Source organism: Hyperolius riggenbachi, chromosome 7 (genome assembly GCF_040937935.1).
Source record: "Hyperolius riggenbachi isolate aHypRig1 chromosome 7, aHypRig1.pri, whole genome shotgun sequence".
Taxonomy (NCBI): Eukaryota; Metazoa; Chordata; class Amphibia; order Anura; family Hyperoliidae; genus Hyperolius; species Hyperolius riggenbachi.
The window spans coordinates 26,564,597-26,586,202 of record NC_090652.1 but is presented as its reverse complement, the minus strand read 5'-3'; the positions used below and the strand labels follow the sequence as shown (position 1 = coordinate 26,586,202).

The 21,606-nt window shown below is 42.8% G+C and overlaps 1 protein-coding gene across 1 annotated transcript in view; it reads left to right on the top strand.

Annotated features, from left to right (window-relative positions):
- The window catches only part of LOC137525956 (uncharacterized), a 70,471-nt gene that overhangs the window by 5,578 nt on the left and 43,287 nt on the right, over positions 1 to 21,606 (top strand). The window contains exons 2-3 of the mRNA XM_068247165.1: positions 8,216 to 8,579; positions 15,530 to 15,829. Of these exons, the coding sequence (XP_068103266.1) occupies positions 8,306 to 8,579; positions 15,530 to 15,829 (574 nt within the window). The 5' untranslated portion in view covers positions 8,216 to 8,305. The remainder of the gene's footprint in view (positions 1 to 8,215; positions 8,580 to 15,529; positions 15,830 to 21,606) is intronic.

Here is a 21,606-nt window from a genome sequence, read left to right as displayed (position 1 = left end):
CTGACTGTCCTCAGAGGAGCTCACGATCTAATCCTACCATAGTCATAGTCTAATGTCCTACCATATTATTATTGTGTATTTATATAGAACTGACATCTTCTGCAGCACTTTACAGAGTGCATAGTCATGTCACTGACTGTCCTCAGAGGAGCTCACGATCTAATCCTACCATAGTCATAGTCTAATGTCCTACCATATTATTATTATGTATTTATACAGCACTGACATCTTCTGCAGCACATTACAGAGTACATAGTCATCCCAAAAGCAAGTAGGACCGGCACCTCTCTTAGCAGTGGTATCAAAGCTCTTTTATTGTATCAAAACGGCATAGCAATTGCTATGCCGTTTTGATACAATAAAAGAGCTTTGATACCACTGCTAAGAGAGGTGCCGGTCCTACTTGCTTTTGGGATTGCTGCAGGTCTGTTTGGACACTAAGACCTTGACCAGGGCACACTCGAAGATTGCTACCATTTGTGGTGCTCCTTCTTTACATTGTTTGATGTTCCAGAGTACATAGTCATGTCACTGACTGTCCTCAGAGGAGCTCACAATCTAATCCTGTCATAGTCTAATGTCCTACCATATTATTATTGTGCATTTATATAGAACTGACATCTTCTGCAGCACTTTACAGAGTGCATAGTCATGTCACTGACTGTCCTCAGAGGAGCTCACGATCTAATCCCTACCATAGTCATAGCCTAATGTCCTACCATATTATTATTATGTATTTATACAGCACTGACATCTTCTGCAGCACATTACAGGGTACATAGTCATGTCACTGACTGTCCTCAGAGGAGCTCACACTCTAATCCCTACCATAGTCATAGTCTATTGTCCTACCATATTATTATTATGTATTTATATAGCCCTGACACCTTCTGCAGCACATTACAGAGTACATAGTCATGTCACTGACAGTCCTCAGAGGAGCTCACAATCTAATCCTGTCATAGTCTAATGTCCTACCATATTATTATTGTGCATTTATATAGAACTGACATCTTCTGCAGCACTTTACAGAGTACATAGTCATGTCACTGACTGTCCTCAGAGGAGCTCACAATTTAATCCTGTCATAGTCTAATGTCCTACCATATTATTATTGTGCATTTATATAGAACTGACATCTTCTGCAGCACTTTACAGAGTGCATAGTCATGTCACTGACTGTCCTCAGAGGAGCTCACGATCTAATCCCTACCATAGTCATAGTCTAATGTCCTACCATATTATTATTATGTATTTGCATAGCACTGACATCCTCTGCAGCACTTTATAGACTACATAGAGGAGCTTACAATCTAACCATAGTCCATCTAATATCTCTCATCCAGTCTAAGGACAATTTTGGGAGAAAAAAAACATGAATTTGTTTGTATGTTTTTGGGATGTGGGAGGAAATCAGAGTGCTTGCAGGAAATATTGAAAACAGTATGCCAAGGTAAGAGTGGCAAGTCTTACTTGATAACGAAGACTCATAGACAGGATACATGATAAATAATTTATTTCGCACTAGTCCTTAGTGCGAAATAAATTATTTATCATTCATCCTGTCAGTCCTTAGTGCAAAATAAATTATTTATCATTTATCCAGTCTATGAGGCTTCGTTACCAGGTAAGACTTGCCACTCTTACCTTGGCATACTGTTATCAATATTACCAACTGAGCGCCTCCCTCAGTGTTCTATATGTTTTGACCCCACTTGGAGGGGTGAGCACCACTATATCATTATAGGGTGCTTTTTTCCAGGAGCAGCGACCTACAAGGCCCAGTGGAGACGTTTATTCTCCACATGCATTGATAGTGGTTGCCTTCATAAGCAACCCACACTTGTGAGTATATATCTTCAACTATATTAGACTATATACCAGTACGATAATACACGATATCGGGCTCCCGGTGTCCCTGTGTGTTTTTTTGTCTCTGCTAGCTGATTTGCTTGCAGAAAAGCCAGGCACACATGGGTAGAACATTCAAACTCCATGCGGATAGCTTCCTGGCCTAAGTTTTATTAGACTCAATGTTTTTCATCAAATCTATTAAAAATTGAATAGTGTATGTCAGCACATAGGTGCTGTGTGTATGATGCAGTCTGATTTGGGAACGTGTAAGGTGTGCGTGTGTGTGTGTGAGGGGGGGGGGGGGTGACGCCATGAGTTACCAAACCGGGTGTCTCAAACCTTAGCAACGCCACTGTGGCCACTCAAAAATTGCCATGTGGACATGGGTAGAGATGAGCGTAATGACCTAATTACGATTTCGCGAAATTTCGCGTAATTAGTGTAATTACGATTATGGCCGTAAGTACATAATCGTAATGAAGAAGGATTTCGCGAAATTTCGCGTAAGCGTAATTTTCGCATTACAGTCGTATCATGCCGTAATTTCGCATTAAACGCTACCGTAATTTCGCGTTAAACCGTAACGCTCCGTATAATTTGAAAAAGCCGCCGACTTTAAGGGTTAATAGCAAAGCCCCCTTAAATGCTAAGAGCCTCAAAATTGGAGAATATATTAAGGAGATCAGGAGGAATAAGAGGAAAAATTTTTTTTCAAAAAGACCTTATAGTTTTTGAGAAAATCGATGTTAAAGTTTCAAAGGAAAAATGTAAACATTTAAAAACCCGCCGACTTTAACGGTTAATAGCAAAGCCTGCTTAAAGTTTAGGAACACCAAATTCCCAGGGTATATTAAGGGGATCAGTGGGAATAAGAGGAAAAAAAATTTTTTCAAAAAGACCTTATAGTTTTTGAGAAAATCGATTTTTAAGTTTCAAGGGCGAAAATGTCTTTTAAATGCGGAAAATGTCAGTTTTTTTTGCACAGGTAACAATAGTGTATTATTTTCATAGATTCCCCCAAGTGGGAAGAGTTTTACTTACTTCGTTCTGAGTGTGGGAAATATAAAAAAAAAACGACGTGGGGTCCCCCCTCCCAGACCTCTTTAACCCCTTGTCCCCCATGCAGGCTGGGATAGCCAGAATGCGGAGCACCGGCCACGTGGGGCTCCGCACCCTGACTATACCAGCCCGCATGGTCCATGGATTGGGGGGTCTTGGAAGGGGAGGGGCAGCCAAGCTTTCCCCTCCCCCTCCGAGCCCTTGTCCAATCCAAGGACAAGGGGCTCTTCTCCACCTCCGATGGGCGGTGGAGGTGGAGGCCGCGATTTCCTGGGGGGGAGGTTCATGGTGGAATCTGGGAGTCCCCTTTAAAAAGGGGTCCCCCAGATGCCCACCCCCCCTCCCAGGAGAAATGAGTATAGAGGTACTTGTACCCCTTACCCATTTCCTTTAAGAGTTAAAGTAAATAAACACACAGACCCTTAGAAAAAGTATTTTAATTGAACAAAAAACATAACCACGAAAAAAGTCCTTTAATATTCTTAATTAACCATTAATACTTACCTGTCCCTTTAAATAAATGATCCCTCGCAATATCCTCGGAAATGTTCTATCAGTTACAATGTAACAAAGTTATTACAATGTAACAACTTTGTTACATTGTAACTACGCCGCACCCGACGTCACTCACCGCCGCCGCCGCCGCCGCCGCGTCTGTGCTGCAGGACCCGACAGAGCTCTGAGCTATAGCTCAGAGCTCTCTAAGCATCTTTGTATTTGGGCTCCAAGGAGCCCCATTGGTCCTTAGCAGACCAATGGGGTTCCTTCTGATTTAAAGGAACCCCATTGGTCTGCTAAGGACCAATGGGGCTCCTTGGAGCCCAAATACAAAGATGCTTAGAGAGCTCTGAGCTATAGCTCAGAGCTCTGTCGGGTCCTGCAGCACAGACGCGGCGGCGGCGGTGAGTGACGTCGGGTGCGGCGTAGTTACAATGTAACAAAGTTGTTACATTGTAATAACTTTGTTACATTGTAACTGATAGAACATTTCCGAGGATATTGCGAGGGATCATTTATTTAAAGGGACAGGTAAGTATTAATGGTTAATTAAGAATATTAAAGGACTTTTTTCGTGGTTATGTTTTTTGTTCAATTAAAATACTTTTTCTAAGTGTCTGTGTGTTTATTTACTTTAACTCTTAAAGGAAATGGGTAAGGGGTACAAGTACCTCTATACTCATTTCTCCTGGGAGGGGGGGTGGGCATCTGGGGGACCCCTTTTTAAAGGGGACTCCCAGATTCCACCATGAACCTCCCCCCCAGGAAATCGCGGCCTCCACCTCCACCGCCCATCGGAGGTGGAGAAGAGCCCCTTGTCCTTGGATTGGACAAGGGCTCGGAGGGGGAGGGGAAAGCTTGGCTGCCCCTCCCCTTCCAAGACCCCCCAATCCATGGACCATGCGGGCTGGTATAGTCAGGGTGCGGAGCCCCACGCGGCCGGTGCTCCGCATTCTGGCTATCCCAGCCTGCATGGGGGACAAGGGGTTAAAGAGGTCTGGGAGGGGGGACCCCACGTCGTTTTTTTTTTATATTTCCCACACTCAGAACGAAGTAAGTAAAACTCTTCCCACTTGGGGGAATCTATGAAAATAATACACTATTGTTACCTGTGCAAAAAAAACTGACATTTTCCGCATTTAAAAGACATTTTCGCCCTTGAAACTTAAAAATCGATTTTCTCAAAAACTATAAGGTCTTTTTGAAAAAAAAATTTTCCTCTTATTCCCACTGATCCCCTTAATATACCCTGGGAATTTGGTGTTCCTAAACTTTAAGCAGGCTTTGCTATTAACCGTTAAAGTCGGCGGGTTTTTAAATGTTTACATTTTTCCTTTGAAACTTTAACATCGATTTTCTCAAAAACTATAAGGTCTTTTTGAAAAAAAAAATTTTCCTCTTATTCCTCCTGATCTCCTTAATATATTCTCCAAATTTGAGGCTCTTAGCATTTAAGGGGGCTTTGCTATTAACCCTTAAAGTCGGCGGCTTTTTTATATTATACGGAGCGTTACGGTTTAACGCGAAATTACGGTAGCGTTTAATGCGAAATTACGGCATGAACGAAACGCGAAATTACGCGTTGAAAATTACGCTTACGGTATTTTCAATTACGATTTTAATGGCAATTACGCTACCGTAATTTCGCATCGTAATCGCAAATTTCGCATGCGTAATTTTAGTAATGCGAAATTACGAAAATTTCGGCTCAACACTAGACATGGGCACCCAATTTTTCTGCTTTGCTGAAAAAGTCCTGGGAATAGAAAGTAAGAAAATATCCCCCCAGTGCTTACACAGAAAACATCAAACACCCTAATGTGGTCAGATTACTTTTAATACAATACAGAAGTTGGAATTTATTTTTTTTTTTTTTATAGATTCTTTATTTATCAACTTATTTTACAAAATACACTAAACATTCATATCCCATAAAACACAAACAGGTTATTCTTAATACCTGAAAACATCACTTCCCCAGAAGGGCATGGGGACCTATTTTAACAGCTTGTTCTTATCTACAGCTTCTTTGCATACATTTACATACATTTATATTATCCATCAATAATCAACCCCTTTCTGATTCGCTGTAACCGTTTTACCCTCATTCAGTTCCCCTTCCCCCTCCCATTTCCATCCCCCCTCTCTCATTTTCCCCTTTCTTTAATATGATTCCGGAAGGCATCCATACAGTCAACATAGAACTAAAAGAAGGAAAAAAGAGAAAAAAAAAAAAAAAAAAAAAAGAGAGGAAAAAAGGGACCCCCTAACCAAGACCCTTCACCTTGTCCGCTGCTCCCTGTCCGCCCCCCCCCCCCTACCCCAGGCCGGCCCATCCTAGATTTACCATCTCTTCAAAGAGGGCATCCATATAAAGTTAGTAGTTATTCATGTCTGTGCCCCGCCATCCCCAATCAGCTTCTTATAATCTTCAGTATATTTAAACACTTCCCATTTCTCCCATGTTAACTTATGCTGCCCCTCTTTTCCCTTAATGTGATTTGTTAATTCCTCCAGTCTTTGTGTTCTTGATATCTCCCCTATCCACTCTGTTAATGTGGGAGGTTGCTGGGTTTTCCAATGCCTTCCAATCAGTGTTCTTGCAGCGTTGACCAAGTAACTGCATAGGGATTGTCTGTATTTCTTAATGCCCCATTCATTATGGTGCAAAAGAAAAAAAGCTGGATCTAAAGGGAGCTCATCTCCCAGAATTCCCCCCCCTAATTGTCTCACCCCTTCCCAAAATCCCCGAAGTCTATCACAACTCCAGAATATGTGGAGGTATGTGCCCCTCTCAGTCTGGCATCTCCAGCACCCGGGGTCAGAATCTGGATATATAATCCCTAGTCTGTCAGGGGTTAGGTGCCATCTAACTAATAATTTAAATCCAGTTTCTTGTATTCTGGTCGATATCGAAGTTTTATAGGAGAATGTTATAATTTTATTCCATTGAGCATCTGTGAATTGGCAATTCAGTTCATCCTGCCATTTCTTCCTGTAGGGGTCACTGGCGTCTTTTTTCTCATTTAACATTACATAGATTTTAGCAAGAGATCTTCTACCCTCCCCTTCTGACCTACAGAGTTTCTCGAATTGCGTCAATTCTCTACCAACTTCTTGTTTTCGCCCTTGTGTTAATAAAAAGTGCCTAAATTGCATGAAACTCCACCAATCTAGATCTTCCCTCCCTCTCTGTTCTCTTATTGTTTCTAGGGGTTTCCAATCTCCTCCCTCCAGCAAGTCTCCCGCTCTGACCCCTCCCGAGTCTCTCCATCTCACATATTGCTTTCTACTTGGTCCCTGCATAAACCTATCATTATCCACTATCGGCATCAGTGGGGAGGGTGTTGGCGACAGTTCATGCTTTACTTTCAATCTATTAAAAATGTTCAATGTATGATTCACATATATTCCTGCCAGATGTGTAGTCCTATAAGTATGTGTGGTCCATGGAGTCAGACATAAAGGGACGTCGACCATATTCTGGTCCATCTCCACCCATATTTTATGTTGCCTATTTTTATGCCAGTCCACAATCCTGGCCACTATCGCCGCCAAATAATATAATTTAGGGTCTGGCAATGCAAGTCCTCCATGTGCCTTGTTTTGGGTCAGCAATAGATATTTTACTCTGGGGGGCTTATCCTTCCAAACAAATCTGGTGAATTCTCTTTTTAAGGTCTTAAAAAAGATTTCTGGCACTGGTATCGGTAGTGTCTGATATAGATAGAGGAGCCTTGGGAGTACATTCATTTTTAATATGTTGATTCTCCCTAGCATGGAGAGTTTTAACTTTCTCCATGCCAGGAGGTCCTTTTTTATGGTGTCAAGGAGTGTCCCATAATTGTGCACATATATCCCTCTTATAGTTGTTGTAATGTTTGTACCCAGGTATGAGATCGCTTCCCTGACCCATTTAAACGGAAAGTTTTCCTTGAGACTATCTTTCTCCTGTTCACTTATGTTTATCCCCATGGCTTCACATTTATCCCAGTTTATTTTGAAGTCAGAGATTCTCCCAAATTTTTTAAATTCTGCCATTAGGACTGGTATTGATATCCTAGGAGCTCTAAGATAGAACAGTAAGTCATCTGCATATGCCGCGACTCGGTGTTCCCTCTGCCCCATCTGTATTCCCTTAATGTCTGGGTTCTCTCTTATATGATTTAGAAATGGTTCTAGGACCAATGCAAATATCAAGGGGGACATAGGACATCCCTGACGGGTGCCGTTCGAGATCATAAATGGCTCTGAAAGAACCCCATTGACCTTCACCCTTGCTGTTGGATTCTTATATAGCGATCCTATCCAAGTAGTCATTCTATTCCCGACCCCTATAGACTGTATTACTGCTCCAATAATCTCCCAGCCGACCCTGTCAAATGCCTTCTCCGCATCAGTGGAGAGCAGGACGACAGGGTCGGCTGAGGAGTCCACCCACTGCAGCACATTAAGTGTCCTCAGAGTGTTATCACGTGCTTCCCTCTTAGGGACAAATCCCACCTGGTCTGTCTGTATGATTTTATGAAGCCATGGGGACACTCTACCAGCTAGAATCTTTGCAAATACTTTAAGGTCCTCATTCAGCAATGATATTGGTCTGTAGCTAGAACAGACCGATGGGTCTTTGCCCGGTTTATGTATTACGGTAATATGAGACTCCAAGGAGTCTCTACTGAATTTCTAGAAGTTGGAATTTTAAGGGGCCCAGCGGTGATTTATCATAGTGGGGACCAGGGCTAATTCAAAGGGAGGTTTGGGTGTTATCTTGATACATTTTTTCTTTCTTGTGTTTTTACTGTAGGTGAAAGAGGTTCTCTTGGGTTTCGCACATGTGCACCTCTGAATCAAAAGTCCTGCATCTGTAAATGATCAGCAGTATATACAGGGAGTGATGGAGCTTACACGGCCAATCCTGATTCTTGCACTTCAGAAGCTGGACAGAAGGAGCTTTGTCAGATTTAAAGAGGAGCTAAGCTGTTGGGATGTGGAAGAAGCATGTAGGAAGATTCTGGATCTCAGGCTAAGAGATGCAACTCCACAGATTGTGGGTCATCAAATCAGGAGATACTTTGGTGCTTCTTATGCGATTAAATTAACCCAGGCTCTACTAGACAGTATGAACGAGAAAAAAATTGCAGAAGAACTGCAGAGAGATTGGGAAGAAGGTAATGTAGTGATCTTGAACTACTTTGCAGACCAGATCTGACACCATTAACCACTTGCTGTTCCCAAGGCAGTATATCTACGCCCCGCGGGAGGACTGTTCCCATTCCAGGGGCGTAGATATACGTACATCGCTGCTGTGTTCACTCCCCAGTGTCTCCCGCACGTGCTCCCATGCTCGTTTTCGTTGCCGCCAGTTAGTGGGGAGATCAGTGAATGGGAACACAGTTTCCATTCATTGATCTAAGTCCCCCTGTCAATGATCGCTGGCATCAATGAAATGCCTGCAGTCATTGTAACAAACTACCCATATATACTTGCATATAAGCTGACCCATATATGAGCCGAGGTACCCACTTTTTCCTCAGAAACCAGTAAAAAGTGATTGACTCGTGTATAAGCCCTCCCCAATATATCCACCTTCACAGTAGCCAGATGTTCCCCCAGTACAAGTCAGCCCCCCTCCCCATAGCTATATATGCCCCAGGATCATACAGCTTTGTCTGAAGAAGCCACTAGATGGAGTCATAGATATGAGACACAGCAATTGCCACACAGGAAGAATCCCCGATCATTGCAATGCTGACACGTTTCTTGCACGCTCCGCTCCACAAGCCAGGGGGCCCAGGTAGTCTTGAGCAGCGCACTCTGCACACCATGTTGCAGGGGATGGGGGACACGGACACCGCAGGGTGGTAAGAGCAGGATCCGTAGTGCATGATTCTAACGCTCCTCTGCCAGTAACAAAACCTGCTCCACCATCTGTTCTTCTCCACTGACTCGCATATAAGCTAACTTTTAAGGGTAACTTTTCAGCACATTTTTATGCTAAAAAAATTAGGCTTATACACGAGTATATACAGTAAGTAATGCATCCTACATACATTTTATTTACTCAATTTTACATTTTATTTAATAAAAAAGACCTACCGGTATATATGTCATTAAAATTAACCCATTACCTCCCCCTCTCTCGCATAGTTACACAAATAAATCATTTGCATATTAAAAAATGTCAATTAACAAAACAAATATAGTTACCTTAGGGCCTGGACTTTAAAAAATATTGGCCCCATACGTTGTACTAGGTAAATATTTAAACATTGCAATAACCGGGACAAATGAACAAATAAAATGTGGAAAGTTTTATTTGAAAACTATAATGGCCAAAAACTTAGAAATAGTTCATTTTTTTTCCTTATTATTTCCATGAAATGCATTTAGAATAAAATAATTTTTAGCAAATAATTCTCAACCAAAGAAAGCCTAATTAGTGGTGAAAAAAACAAGATATAGATAATTTTGTTGCGATAAGTAGTGATAAAGTTATTGGCGAATGAAAGTGAGGAGCGCTGACAGGTGAGAATTTCTCTGGTCCATAAGGGGGACAAACCCTTCAGTGGTGAAGTGGTTAAAGCACATCTGACTCGAGGACAACATATAAAAATAAATAAACATATAAGCAGCATGCTCATTCCCTCAGATTATGCCCGCTATCTTCTTTCTTTTCTCCCTCTGTTGTCCAGTTCAGCCACAGCTCCCCTCCATAAACTGGCACCTTGATCTTTAACCACTTCAGCCTAACTGGACGAAGATTTTCGTCCAGTTAGGCTGCGCGCACTCCCGCAGGTCACATGCTCTCCCGCGGCCCCCCCCCCCGTGCGCGCCTCCGCTGCTGGCCATTATCCCAGCGATCAATGAAAGGGATTATAAATCCCTTTCACTGATCGGACCCCCCAGGAGAAAAGCCGACAGCGTCTCTTCAGACGCTGCGGCTTTTCTGAGATCAAAAAGTTCCCCTGCTTCAATCTTCTTCCTGGGAGCGAGCTCGATCGCTCCCAAGACTTTTTGACTGTGGCCATCTTGTGGCCAAATAGCAAACTACACCAAAAAACACTTTGAATTGAACAAATACATTTTAAAACATTTAAAATCCCCTGTTTACCTCCCACACAGGGGCGTAGGAATAGGCCCTGCAGCCCCTGCGCCCGCGGGGGGGCCCGGCCACCCCCTGGGGCCCGCTTGGGGCCGTTTTGTGGGTGCTGGAGGGGTGGCAGCATGAGGGGAAAGCCTTGCCCACAGTCGGCGGGGAGAGGGGTAGTTCCCCCCTCTCCCTCACCTCGGGGCTCTCCCCTCTGTGCTCCCCTCCAGCTCGTAAGTGTCTGTGGGGCTGTGGTGGGCAGCGAGCGGCGGGCAGATACATACCTGCTTCCGTGCGTTCCATCGGAGACTTCTCCCTCTAGCGGCTGACGTCACTTCCGGAAGTGACGTCAGCCGCTAGAGGGAGAAGTCTCCGATGGAACGCACGGAAGCAGGTATGTATCTGCCCGCCGCTCGCTGCCCACCACAGCCCCACAGACACTTACGAGCTGGAGGGGAGCACAGAGGGGAGAGCCCCGAGGTGAGGGAGAGGGGGGAACTACCCCTCTCCCCGCCGACTGTGGGCAAGGCTTTCCCCTCATGCTGCCACCCCTCCAGCACCCACAAAACTCCGAGCGGGCCCCAGGGGGGGGGGGGGGGGCATATTACGATTTTCAGGTGTCTGCTGCCCACATTGTGATTTTCAGGTGTCTGCTGCCCACATTACGATTTTCTGGTGTCTGCTGCCCACATTGCGATTTTCTGGTCACTGCTGCCCACATTGTGATTTTCAGGTGTCTGCTGCCCACATTATGATTTTCTGTCTGCTGCCCACATTACGATTTTCTGGTCACTGCTGCCCACATTGCGATTTTCTGGTGTCTGCTGCCCACATTACGATTTTCTGGTCACTGCTGCCCACATTGCGATTTTCTGGTCACTGCTGCCCACATTGCGATTTTCTGGTGTCTGCTGCCCACATCATGATTTTCTGGTGTCTGCTGCCCACATTACGATTTTCAGGTGTCTGCTGCCCACATTACGATTTTCAGATGTCTGCTGCCCTCATTACGATTTTCAGGTGTCTGCTGCCCTCATTACGATTTTCAGGTGTCTGCTGCCCACATTACGATTTTCAGGTGTCTGCTGCCCACATTACGATTTTCAGGTGTCTGCTGCCCACATTGCGATTTTCAGGTGTCTGCTGCCCACATTGCGATTTTCAGGTGTCTGCTGCCCACATTGCGATTTTCTGGTGTCTGCTGCCCACATTACGATTTTCTGGTGTATGCTGCCCACATTAGGATTTTCTGGTGACTGCTGCCCACATTGCGATTTTCTGGTGACTGCTGCCCACATTGCGATTTTCTGGTGACTGCTGCCCACATTGCGATTTTCTGGTGACTGCTGCCCACATTAGGATTTTCTGGTGTCTGCTGCCCACATTACGACATTCTGGTGACTGACTGCTGCCCACATTAGGATTTTCTGGTGACTGCTGCCCACATTACGATATTCTGGTGACTGCTGCCCACATTAGGATTTTCTGGTGACTGATGCCCACATTGCAATTTTCTGGTGACTGCTGCCCACATGGCGATTTTCTGGTGACTGCTGCCCACATTGCGATTTTCTGGCCCACATTACGATTTTCTGGTGAACACTGCCCACGTTACGATTGTCTGGTGAATGCTGTCCACGTTACGATTTTCTGGTGAACGCTGCCCACATTACGATTTTCTGGCCCACATTACGATTTTCTGGTGAACACTGCCAAGATACGATTGTCTGGTGAATGCTGTCCATGTTACAATTTTCTGGTGAACTCTGCCCACATTACGATTTTCTGTCCCACATTACGATATTCTGGTGAACGCTGCCCACATTACGATTGTCTGGTAAATGCTGCCCACGTTACAATTTTCTGGTGACTGCTGCTCACGTTACTATTTTCTGGTGACTGGTGCCCACATTACGATTTTCTGGTGAACTCTGCCCACATTATGATTTTCTAAAGGCCCACATTACGATTTTCTGGTGATTTTCTGGTGAACTCTGCCCACATTACGATTTTCTGGCCCACATTACGATTGTCTGGTAAAATGCTGCCCACTTTACAATTAATTTACAGTGAAACGCTGCCCCATTACGATTATTTGGCACCTATGGGCCCCATCCAAATATTCGCAGGGGGGCCCAGTGATTTCTAGTTACGCCCCTGCTCCCACACCAAAAAATACCCACATACAAGTTTTAATAAAAAATAAAATGAAAAATTACAATAATAATAATAGCAAAAAAAAAAACATAAATAGTTACCTAAGGGTCTGAACTTTTTAAATATTCATGTCAAATGAGTATATCAATATGATTTATTAAATTATGGGCTTCTAAATAGTGATGGACGCAAATTGAAAAAATGCACCTTTATTTCCAAATTAAATATCGACGCCATACATTGTGATAGGGACATAATTTAAATGGTGTAATAAGCGGGACAAATTGGTAAATAAAGTACATAGGTTTTAATTATGGTAGCATGTATTAATTTCAAACTATAATGGCCAAAAGCTGAACAATAATGATTTTTTTTTCATTTCTTTCTTAATATTCCTGTTAAAATGGATTTAGAATAAATTAATTCTCATCAAAATGTATCACCCACAGAAAGCCTAATTGGTGGCGGAAAAAACAAGATATAGATCAATTCATTGTGATGAGTAGTGCTAAAGTTATTGGCAAATGAATGGGAGGTGAAAGTTGCTCAGATGTAAAAAAAATCTCAACCCTGTAGGCTGAAGTGGTTAAAGGGACTCCGAGCTCATAAAAAAAATGAAAGTTGTACTCACCTGGGGCTTTCTCCAGCCCAGTGCTGGTTGGGAGGTCCCACGACGGCGTCCTGGCTCTTCTCCTTCTCCCCGCTCCGGAATGGCTGACAGGCCGCAGCCCGGGCGACACTCAGCAGAGTGTCGGGCTGCTCCTTCCGCATATGACGCGGATTACGTCACACGCCGGCCGCCTCGCGTCATCACGGCGGCCGGCGTGGTAGTACGGCGCATGCGCGCTTTAATCGCTTTTAATAGCTCTGGTCCATAAGCATAAAAACTGCTTAGTGGTGAAGTGGTCAATCCCTTTATTTCAGGGGGTCAAAAGTAATTGGACCAATGACATACAGTAACTGGAAATAAAATGTTCATTTCTGATACTTGGTTGAAAACCCTTTGCTGGCGATCACAGCCTGAAGTCTTGAACATGGTGAACATCACCAGATGCTGGGTTTCCTCCTTTCAATGCTCAGTAAGACTTATACTGCAGCGGCTTTCAGTCCCTGTTTATGGGCCTTTCTGTCAAACGTTTTGTCTTCAATAAGTAAAATGCATGCTTAATTGGGTTAAGATCAGATGATTGACTTGGCCATTTAAGAATTTTCCCCTTCTTTGCTTTAATAAACTCCTGAGTTGCTTTGGCTGTATGCTTTGGTTTGTTGTCCATCTGTATCATGAAACGTCGTCCGATCAATTTTCAATTTGACTGCATTTAGCTGGATTTAAGCAGACAGCATGTCTCTGAACACCTCAGAACTCCTTCGGCTGTTTCTGTCCTTTGTCACATCTTCAGTAAAGACTATTGTCCCAGTGCCACTGGAGGTCATACATGCCCAAACCACCACACTCACTGCCTCCACCATGTTTTACAGATAATGCAGTATGCTTTGGATATGCTGTCCCATGCCTCCTCAATATTTTTTTTCTTGCCATCATTGTGGAAGAGGTTGATTGGTTTCAGCTGTCCAAAGGATGTTTTTCCAGAACTGTGCTTTTTTAGATGCTCTTTGACAAAGCCGTTCTATTCTATACACCTTTCAGTGCACCCTCTGTATTTACTTTCGTGCAGTCTTCTCTTTATGGTAGACTTAGATATCAACATGCCTACACCCTGGAGAGTGTTGTTCACTTGATTGGCTGTTGAGAAGGGGTTTCCTTTCACCGCGGAAATTATTCTGGGATCATCAACCACTGTTGTGTTCCGTGGACATCCAGTGTTTTTGTGTTGCTGAGTTCACCAGTGCTTGCTTTCTGTCTCAGAATGTGCGAAACTGTAGATTTCGTAATTTTTTTTTTCTGTTTTGGCAGCTTAAAGGGAACCTTAACTGAACGGGGGGGTAAAGAGTTTCACTTACCTGGGGCTATTACCAGCCCCCTGCAGCAGTCCTGTGCCCTTGGAGCCGCTCTGGAATCCTCCGGTCCCCCGCTGTCACTTAGTTTCGTTTTTGACGACTCACCAGTCGGCCCAGCCGCCATGCGTATTATTGGACACATTCCCTACTGCAATTAGCGCTGTTGAGGACCGCAACGCGTACAAAAATACGCGTTGCCGCATATCTACGCGTGCGGAATGCGGCAATGTGTATTTTTGTATGCCTTGCGGTCCGCAACAGCGCTAATTGTAGTAGGGCATGCGTCCAATAATACGCATGGCGGCCGGCTGACTGGTGAGTCATCAAAACGAAACTAAGTGACAGCGGGGGACCGGAGGATTCCAGAGCGGCTCCAAGGGCACACAGTACTGCTGCAGGGGGCTGGTAATAGCCCCAGGTAAGTGAAACTCTTTACCCCCCGTTCAGTTAAGGTTCCCTTTAAGGGTGGCTTCTTTCACCTGTATGGAAAGCTCCTTTGACTGCATGTTGTCTGTTCACAGCAAAATATTCCACATGCAAGCACCACACCTCAAATCAACTCTTGACTTTTTATCTGTTTAATTGATAATGACAAAACAATGGACTTGCCCACACCTGCCCATGAAATAGCCTTTGAGTCAACTGTCCAATTACTTTTGAAATCCTGAAATGAAAGGAATCGTGTTAAATAAATGCTTTAGTTGCCTCACATTTTTATGCAATCGTTTTGTTCACCCCAGTGAAATAAATCTAAAAGTTCAACTGCATTTGAGTTTAATTTAAAATTCATTTAGGTAATGTACAGAACCAGAATTTGAAAAAAAAAAAGTTGCCACTGTCAAAATATTTATTCTAACTATATATGTTCTAACTATATATTCCAATTTAACAGAAAAAAAAATATTTCTTTTTAAGGAATCATGCACCCTGAACAAGGAAATAGGATGTTACCAAATGATGTCCTGGGTACGGCGCTCAGGAAATTGGACAGAGAAAGCTTTCATCGCTTTAAGATGGTATTAAACAACGTGGATGTGGGGATAAGCTATAAGCCAATCCCGATGTCCCTACTGGACAACGCAAATCCAGAGAGTGTGGCCAAACTCATCTTGTATTACTATGCCATACCCCACAGCGTTTATGTGACCTGGGCTGTCCTTGAAATCATCAATGAAAAAATCATTGCGAGGGAACTTCGTGAAGACTGGGACAAAGGTAATGTAGAGAAAGCTCCAAATTACCAATAAACCTCGTCAGTACCTAAGGAGGTCATGAAAATGGGATTTACTAAAGCAATTCCAGAGATATTCAAGTATATTCAGTGAGGAGGATACAATATGTAATACAGAAAACCTGAGCCAGATTACTTAAAGGGACTCCGAGCAGTGCAGAAACTATGGAAAGATGCACATCATTTTAAAGCTCTCTTTCTGCTCTTTCCAATGATATATAAACCACCACCCTACGCCTTTTAGTTTTCGCTATTTTCGCGATTGAAATTGCCGCAGCCGCGATTTCGATCGCGAAAATAGAGAAAACTAAAAGGTGTAGGGCAACGATTTAGGTGTCGTCAGAAAGAGGAGAAAGAGAGCTTTAAAATGATATCCATCTTTCCATAGTTATATTGTATTACACAGGGCGACTTTTTGTCAAAGTCAGCAGCTGCATTCAGCAGAATGGAGCTGCTGACACTGAGGAAAGTGTCGCCCTGTGTAATACAATATAACTATGGCTTGATGGATATCATTTTAAAGCTCTCTTTCTCCTCTTTCTGACGACACCTAAATCGTTGCCCTACACCTTTTAGTTTTCTCTATTTTCGCGATCGAAATCGCGGCCGCGGCAATTTCAATCGCGAAAATAGCGAAAACTAAAAGACGTAGGGTGGTGGTTTATATATCATTGGAAAGAGCAGAAAGAGAGCTTTAAAATGATATGCATCTTTCCATAGTTTCTGCACTGCTCGGAGTCCCTTTAAAGAGAATCTGAACTGATTTAAAATATCTGTTTTTATTCAGCTTGCTGCTTCAGCATTATAATCCAAACTGATTTGCCACATTCCCGTGGCAAAATGAGGTCTTAGGCATTTTTCACATTATAAATCGCCAGTGCTATTGCAAGAGCTGAGCGATTTATTGAGCTTTTTTGAAAGTGCTTTTCCCAGTGCTTTTTTTCACTTCCTGACGTAAGTCAGAAAGTGAACTCTTTTAGCCGGACATTGATAAATACAATGTATTTATTCATAAAAGCGCTTGGGAAATCGCTATACAAAGTGCTTTTTCTAGAGCTTCACGATTTCCCTATACCTTCCATTGAGCCAAAGCGCTCAGAAAATGGTACATGTAGCGCGTTTGTGATTTCCAGAAAATCAAAACTCTTACATGTGAACACTGTCATAGGAAATCATTGCGTAAGCACCTTTAGGGCGATTTGCAAAATCGCCCAGTGCTTTAAAATATCAGTAAACGCTCATAGTGTGAATGAGCCCTTAATCTACCCAAAGTTCTGCTATCCTCCCTGGTAGAGGCAGAGCTGTGTGTAGTAGCTCTGCCTCTGGTTCAGTCAATCTCCGCCGATCTCCACCTCTCCCTGCCCCTCTCAGTCTTCTTACACTGAGAGGGGCGGGGAAAGGCGGAGATTGATTGGACTGGAGGCAGAGTTACAGCGCTAAGCTCTGCCTTCCCCGGGCAGCAAAATCCACAACCTGGAAAGTCGAGGAATTTTGCCCGGGTATAACATGGGGATAAAGACCTTGTTCTGCCATGGGGATGCGGCCAATCAGTTTGGTTTATAGTGGTGAAGGGTCCTGCTCCAAACAGATACTTACCTTAGTAGAGGGAAGCCTCTGGATCCTGCAGAGGCTTCCTCTGTCCTCCTGGCTCCCACCACCACTGCCTGGGACCTTCCTAAAGATTGCAACCATGCTCCTGTTCATGTACAAGCACGGCCTTGCTGCACCCACACGAGTACGACCGCGCCTGAGCAGTAGCAGGATACCTGCACAGAGGTGGCTGTGCTTGTGCAGGAGCAGTATGACCCCGCTTGTGGACGATGAGTCACAATCAGAAGTCTGACCATCTATTTTTTTTCTGAGGTCTGTGTGTGGCAATGGTGGAGGCCAGGAGGATTGTGGGAAGCCTCTGGACTATCCAGAAGCTTCATTCTACCTAGGTAAGTATCTACAAGTATCTACAGTATTTTTTTTTAGGTTTCGCCCGGGTACACTTTAACTACTTAAGTCTATCTGGATGGATATATCCGTCCAAATAGGCTGCCCTGCTGCTGCTGTGTCGGGCGCTCACTCCTGCCATCTTCTGTTAGCCCCGAGATCAATGAATGGGAACAACATTCCCATTCATTGATCTAAGTCCCCGGCAGAAAAACTGTATTTCTGCACAAAAAAAGTTTTCTGTCCTCCGAATGCTTCCTGGAAGTGAGAGCATTTACTTCCAGGACCTTTTGACTGTGACCATCTTGTGGCCAAATAGCAAAACTACAACCACATACATTTTTTATTAAATAAACACATATTACATTTAAAATTAACTATTTAACTGCCACACCAAAAATTGCCCAAATACATTTTTTAATAAAATAAAAAAACAACATAAATAGTTACCTAAGGGTCTGAACTTTTTTAATATGCATGTCAATAGAGTATATTACTATAATTTTTTTAATTCTAAGCTTGTAAATAGAGATTTGAAAAAATGCCCCTTTATTTCCAAATAAAATATTGGCACCTTAAATTGTGATAGGGACATCATTTAAAATGTGTAATAACTGGGCCAAATGGGCAAATAAAGTAAACATACAAATAAGAAGTACGTTTCTTCCAGAGTAAAATGAGCCATGAATTACTTCTCTCCTATGTTGCTGTCACTTACGGTAAGTAGTAGAAATCTGATATTACCGACAGGTTTTGGGTTAGTCCATCTATCCATAGGGCATTCTCAGCATGGCCTTTATTCTTTATAAAGACTGTCCCTGAAAAAGATTTATACAATGATGCCGGCCAGCCTTCCTACTCACCATACACTTATTTGGCAGTTGGATGGAGCAACTGCCATTCACTAAGTGCTTTTAAAAATAAAGAAAACCCAGAGAACCCCCCATCAGAAGATGGGCTAGTCCAAAATCTGTAGGTAATGTGATTTTTACTACTTACTGTAAGTGACAGCAACACAGGAGAAAAGTAATTTATGGCTCATTTTACTCTGGAAGAAACATACTTATTTGTATATTTTTACATGTATTTTACATTTTAAGGTTTTTGCAACAAAAGTCCTTTAACCACTTCAGCCTACAGTGTTGTTTTACCTTATGCATCCGAGCACCTTCCATTCATTCGCCAATAACTTTATCACTACTTATCACACTGAAATTATCTATATCTTGTTTTTTCTGCCACCATTTAGGCTTTCTTTGGGTAGTACATTTTGCTAAGAATTATTTTATTCTAAATCCATTTTAACAGGAATATTAAGAAAGAAAAGGAAAAAAAATGATTATTTCTCAGTTTTTGACCATTACAGTTTTAAAATAATACATGCTACCATACTTAAAACCCATGCATTTTATTTGCCCAATACAATTTATGGCGCCAATATTTTATTTGGAAATAAAGGTGATTTTTTTCAATTTGCGTCTATCACTATTTACAAGCCCATAATTTAAAAAATTATAGTAATATACTCTGTTGACATGCATATTCAAAAAGTTCAGACCCTTAGGTAACTATTTATGTTTCTTTTGTTTGTTTGTTTTTTATTGTAATTTTATTTGGGTAATTTTTGGTGTAGGAGGTAAACAGTTAATTTTTAATATAATATTATGTGTTTGTTTAATAAAAAATGCATGTAGGTGTAGATTTACTATTTGGCCACAAGATGGCCACAGTCAAAAAGTCCTTGAAGTGAAAGTTCTCGCTTCCAGGTAGCATTAGAAGGACGGGAAACTTTTTTTGCGCAGAAAGACCGCGGCCTCTGATAAGAGACCGTTGCTTTTTTCTGCCGTGCACTTAGATCGATGAATGGGAACTATGTTCCCTTTCATTGCTGTCGGGGCTATCGGAAGAAGGCAGGACGCGTGATTGCGTGCCCAGCACAGTGGCAGCAGCAGTCTATCTGGACAGATATATCCATCCAGATAGACTTAAGTGGTTAAAGACCTACCACAACTACGTAAAGTAGAATGCAGTACATTATTCATGATACCTACTTTTATGGTAATTTTTCTGGTTTCAGCATCAGAAACATTTCCTATATTAATGTATTGCTATATATTGGTGTGCAGCCCCGCCCTTCCACTGATGTTTAGCCTGGCTAATAAGTTATGCAGCCTTCTCTTCCCAGTGCAGTGTGGCAGATCATGTGCCTGAATTCAATTTTTCTTAAGTTTTCTCTTATGGGGTCATTTTTCATCTTTTGCTTAAAATAATTTGTAAACAATCTGAAAATTGAAACAGTACCAAACATAGGTGAAAAAGTACTGTCATAATTATGTGCTGCTGATAGGCATTTAATGTATAAGGTGAGAAAAAAAGATAAAAAGCAAATTGAATAAGGGTCCAGTTGTTTTTGTTCACTTCAGAACACACAATGATCGAACATTCCGCAATGATGCTAACAGCTAACAGCAGTAAAGATGCCACCACCAGTGACAAATTATAGAATATAAATAAGGGAAAGGAAAGATTTTACAGTGTGCAAAAACTAAGTAAATAAAATAAAAGTAATACTGTAAAAAATAAGAAATTTTATTCATAAAGTCATATACAACAAAGTTCATTTTTAGGGATGCCAGGACATGTTAGCCAGTGAACAGCTCCTGGCGAATGGTGCAGCTCCTCTGTTCACGAGTAACACAAACTACGCAGGCCATTTGCGACTTCACTGTTCTATGGAACCATAGAGTATAGCGAAATTTTAAGATAATGGGGTTGATTTCTGAAGCCGCACTGCTAAAGCAGCACAGCTTAATGTGAAGAGCGTGAGTTGTGTGCACGCTATGCACGGTAGTGCAGCGTGTACTGGTCACTTATGCACACTCCTTGTAACTAAAGACCGCTCTACTCATCCTGCCCTGAGCCCTGCTGGGTCCAGTGGCTTTATAGTATGTGATCTCCCCACTTTAATTAGCCCAATAGGCTGCCTATCAAGTGACAGGCAGCCTATTGGGGCAATCTAAGAGCACCGTGGTAGTGCATCATTCTGTGGCCGTGGCATATGTGAGGTTATCCAGAAGAATCAAAAAGAGGGACACCGAGAGCCCATTATAGTGCAGTATGCACTGGTAAATGAAGGTGTGTGGAAAGATTATGTGCAGTATACTCACAAGTCAGAGTTACCGCATAGGCAACCACTGTACAGGCAGGTGGAGAGATTAGACCTGACCCCACTCAAGATTAAGAAGTCACTCTCTGTAAATCAAGGAAAAAAGGGGATAACACCCCTCCACCAAGGGTGGATATGTATAACGTAGTATGGATACAGAGGCACCAAAAGGATAAAAAGATCTAAAATGTTTAAAAGAGAGGAGGTAGTGGTGGACTTACCTCCTCCGGGCAGACACAAGAAAATGCCGATCAATTTTCAGCAAAACAATTTATTTACATACTTCGGTGAAATACAATGCGTTTTGCGGGAGTGACCCGCTTCCTCAGGCAATAAGATGGAGCATATACAAAAACAGGTCTGGTACTGTACTATGCGGAGGAGGTAAGTCCACAACTACCTCTTCACTTTTAAACGTTTTAGATCTTTTTATCCTTCTGGCGCCTCTGTATCCATACTACGTTATCCAGAAGAAAGCCATTACTTCCCAGAATGCAGAAGAGGTGGTTGCTTGGCTCATTCAGAATTCTACCTCTTTTGCTGCCAATGTTCCCGTACCCTCCACCTCATTCTCTTCTGCTGTGGTTAACCACAACACCACCTCCACCACCACAGCCCCTGCAACTGATTTGGATTGCTCAGAGGAGCTATTTCCTC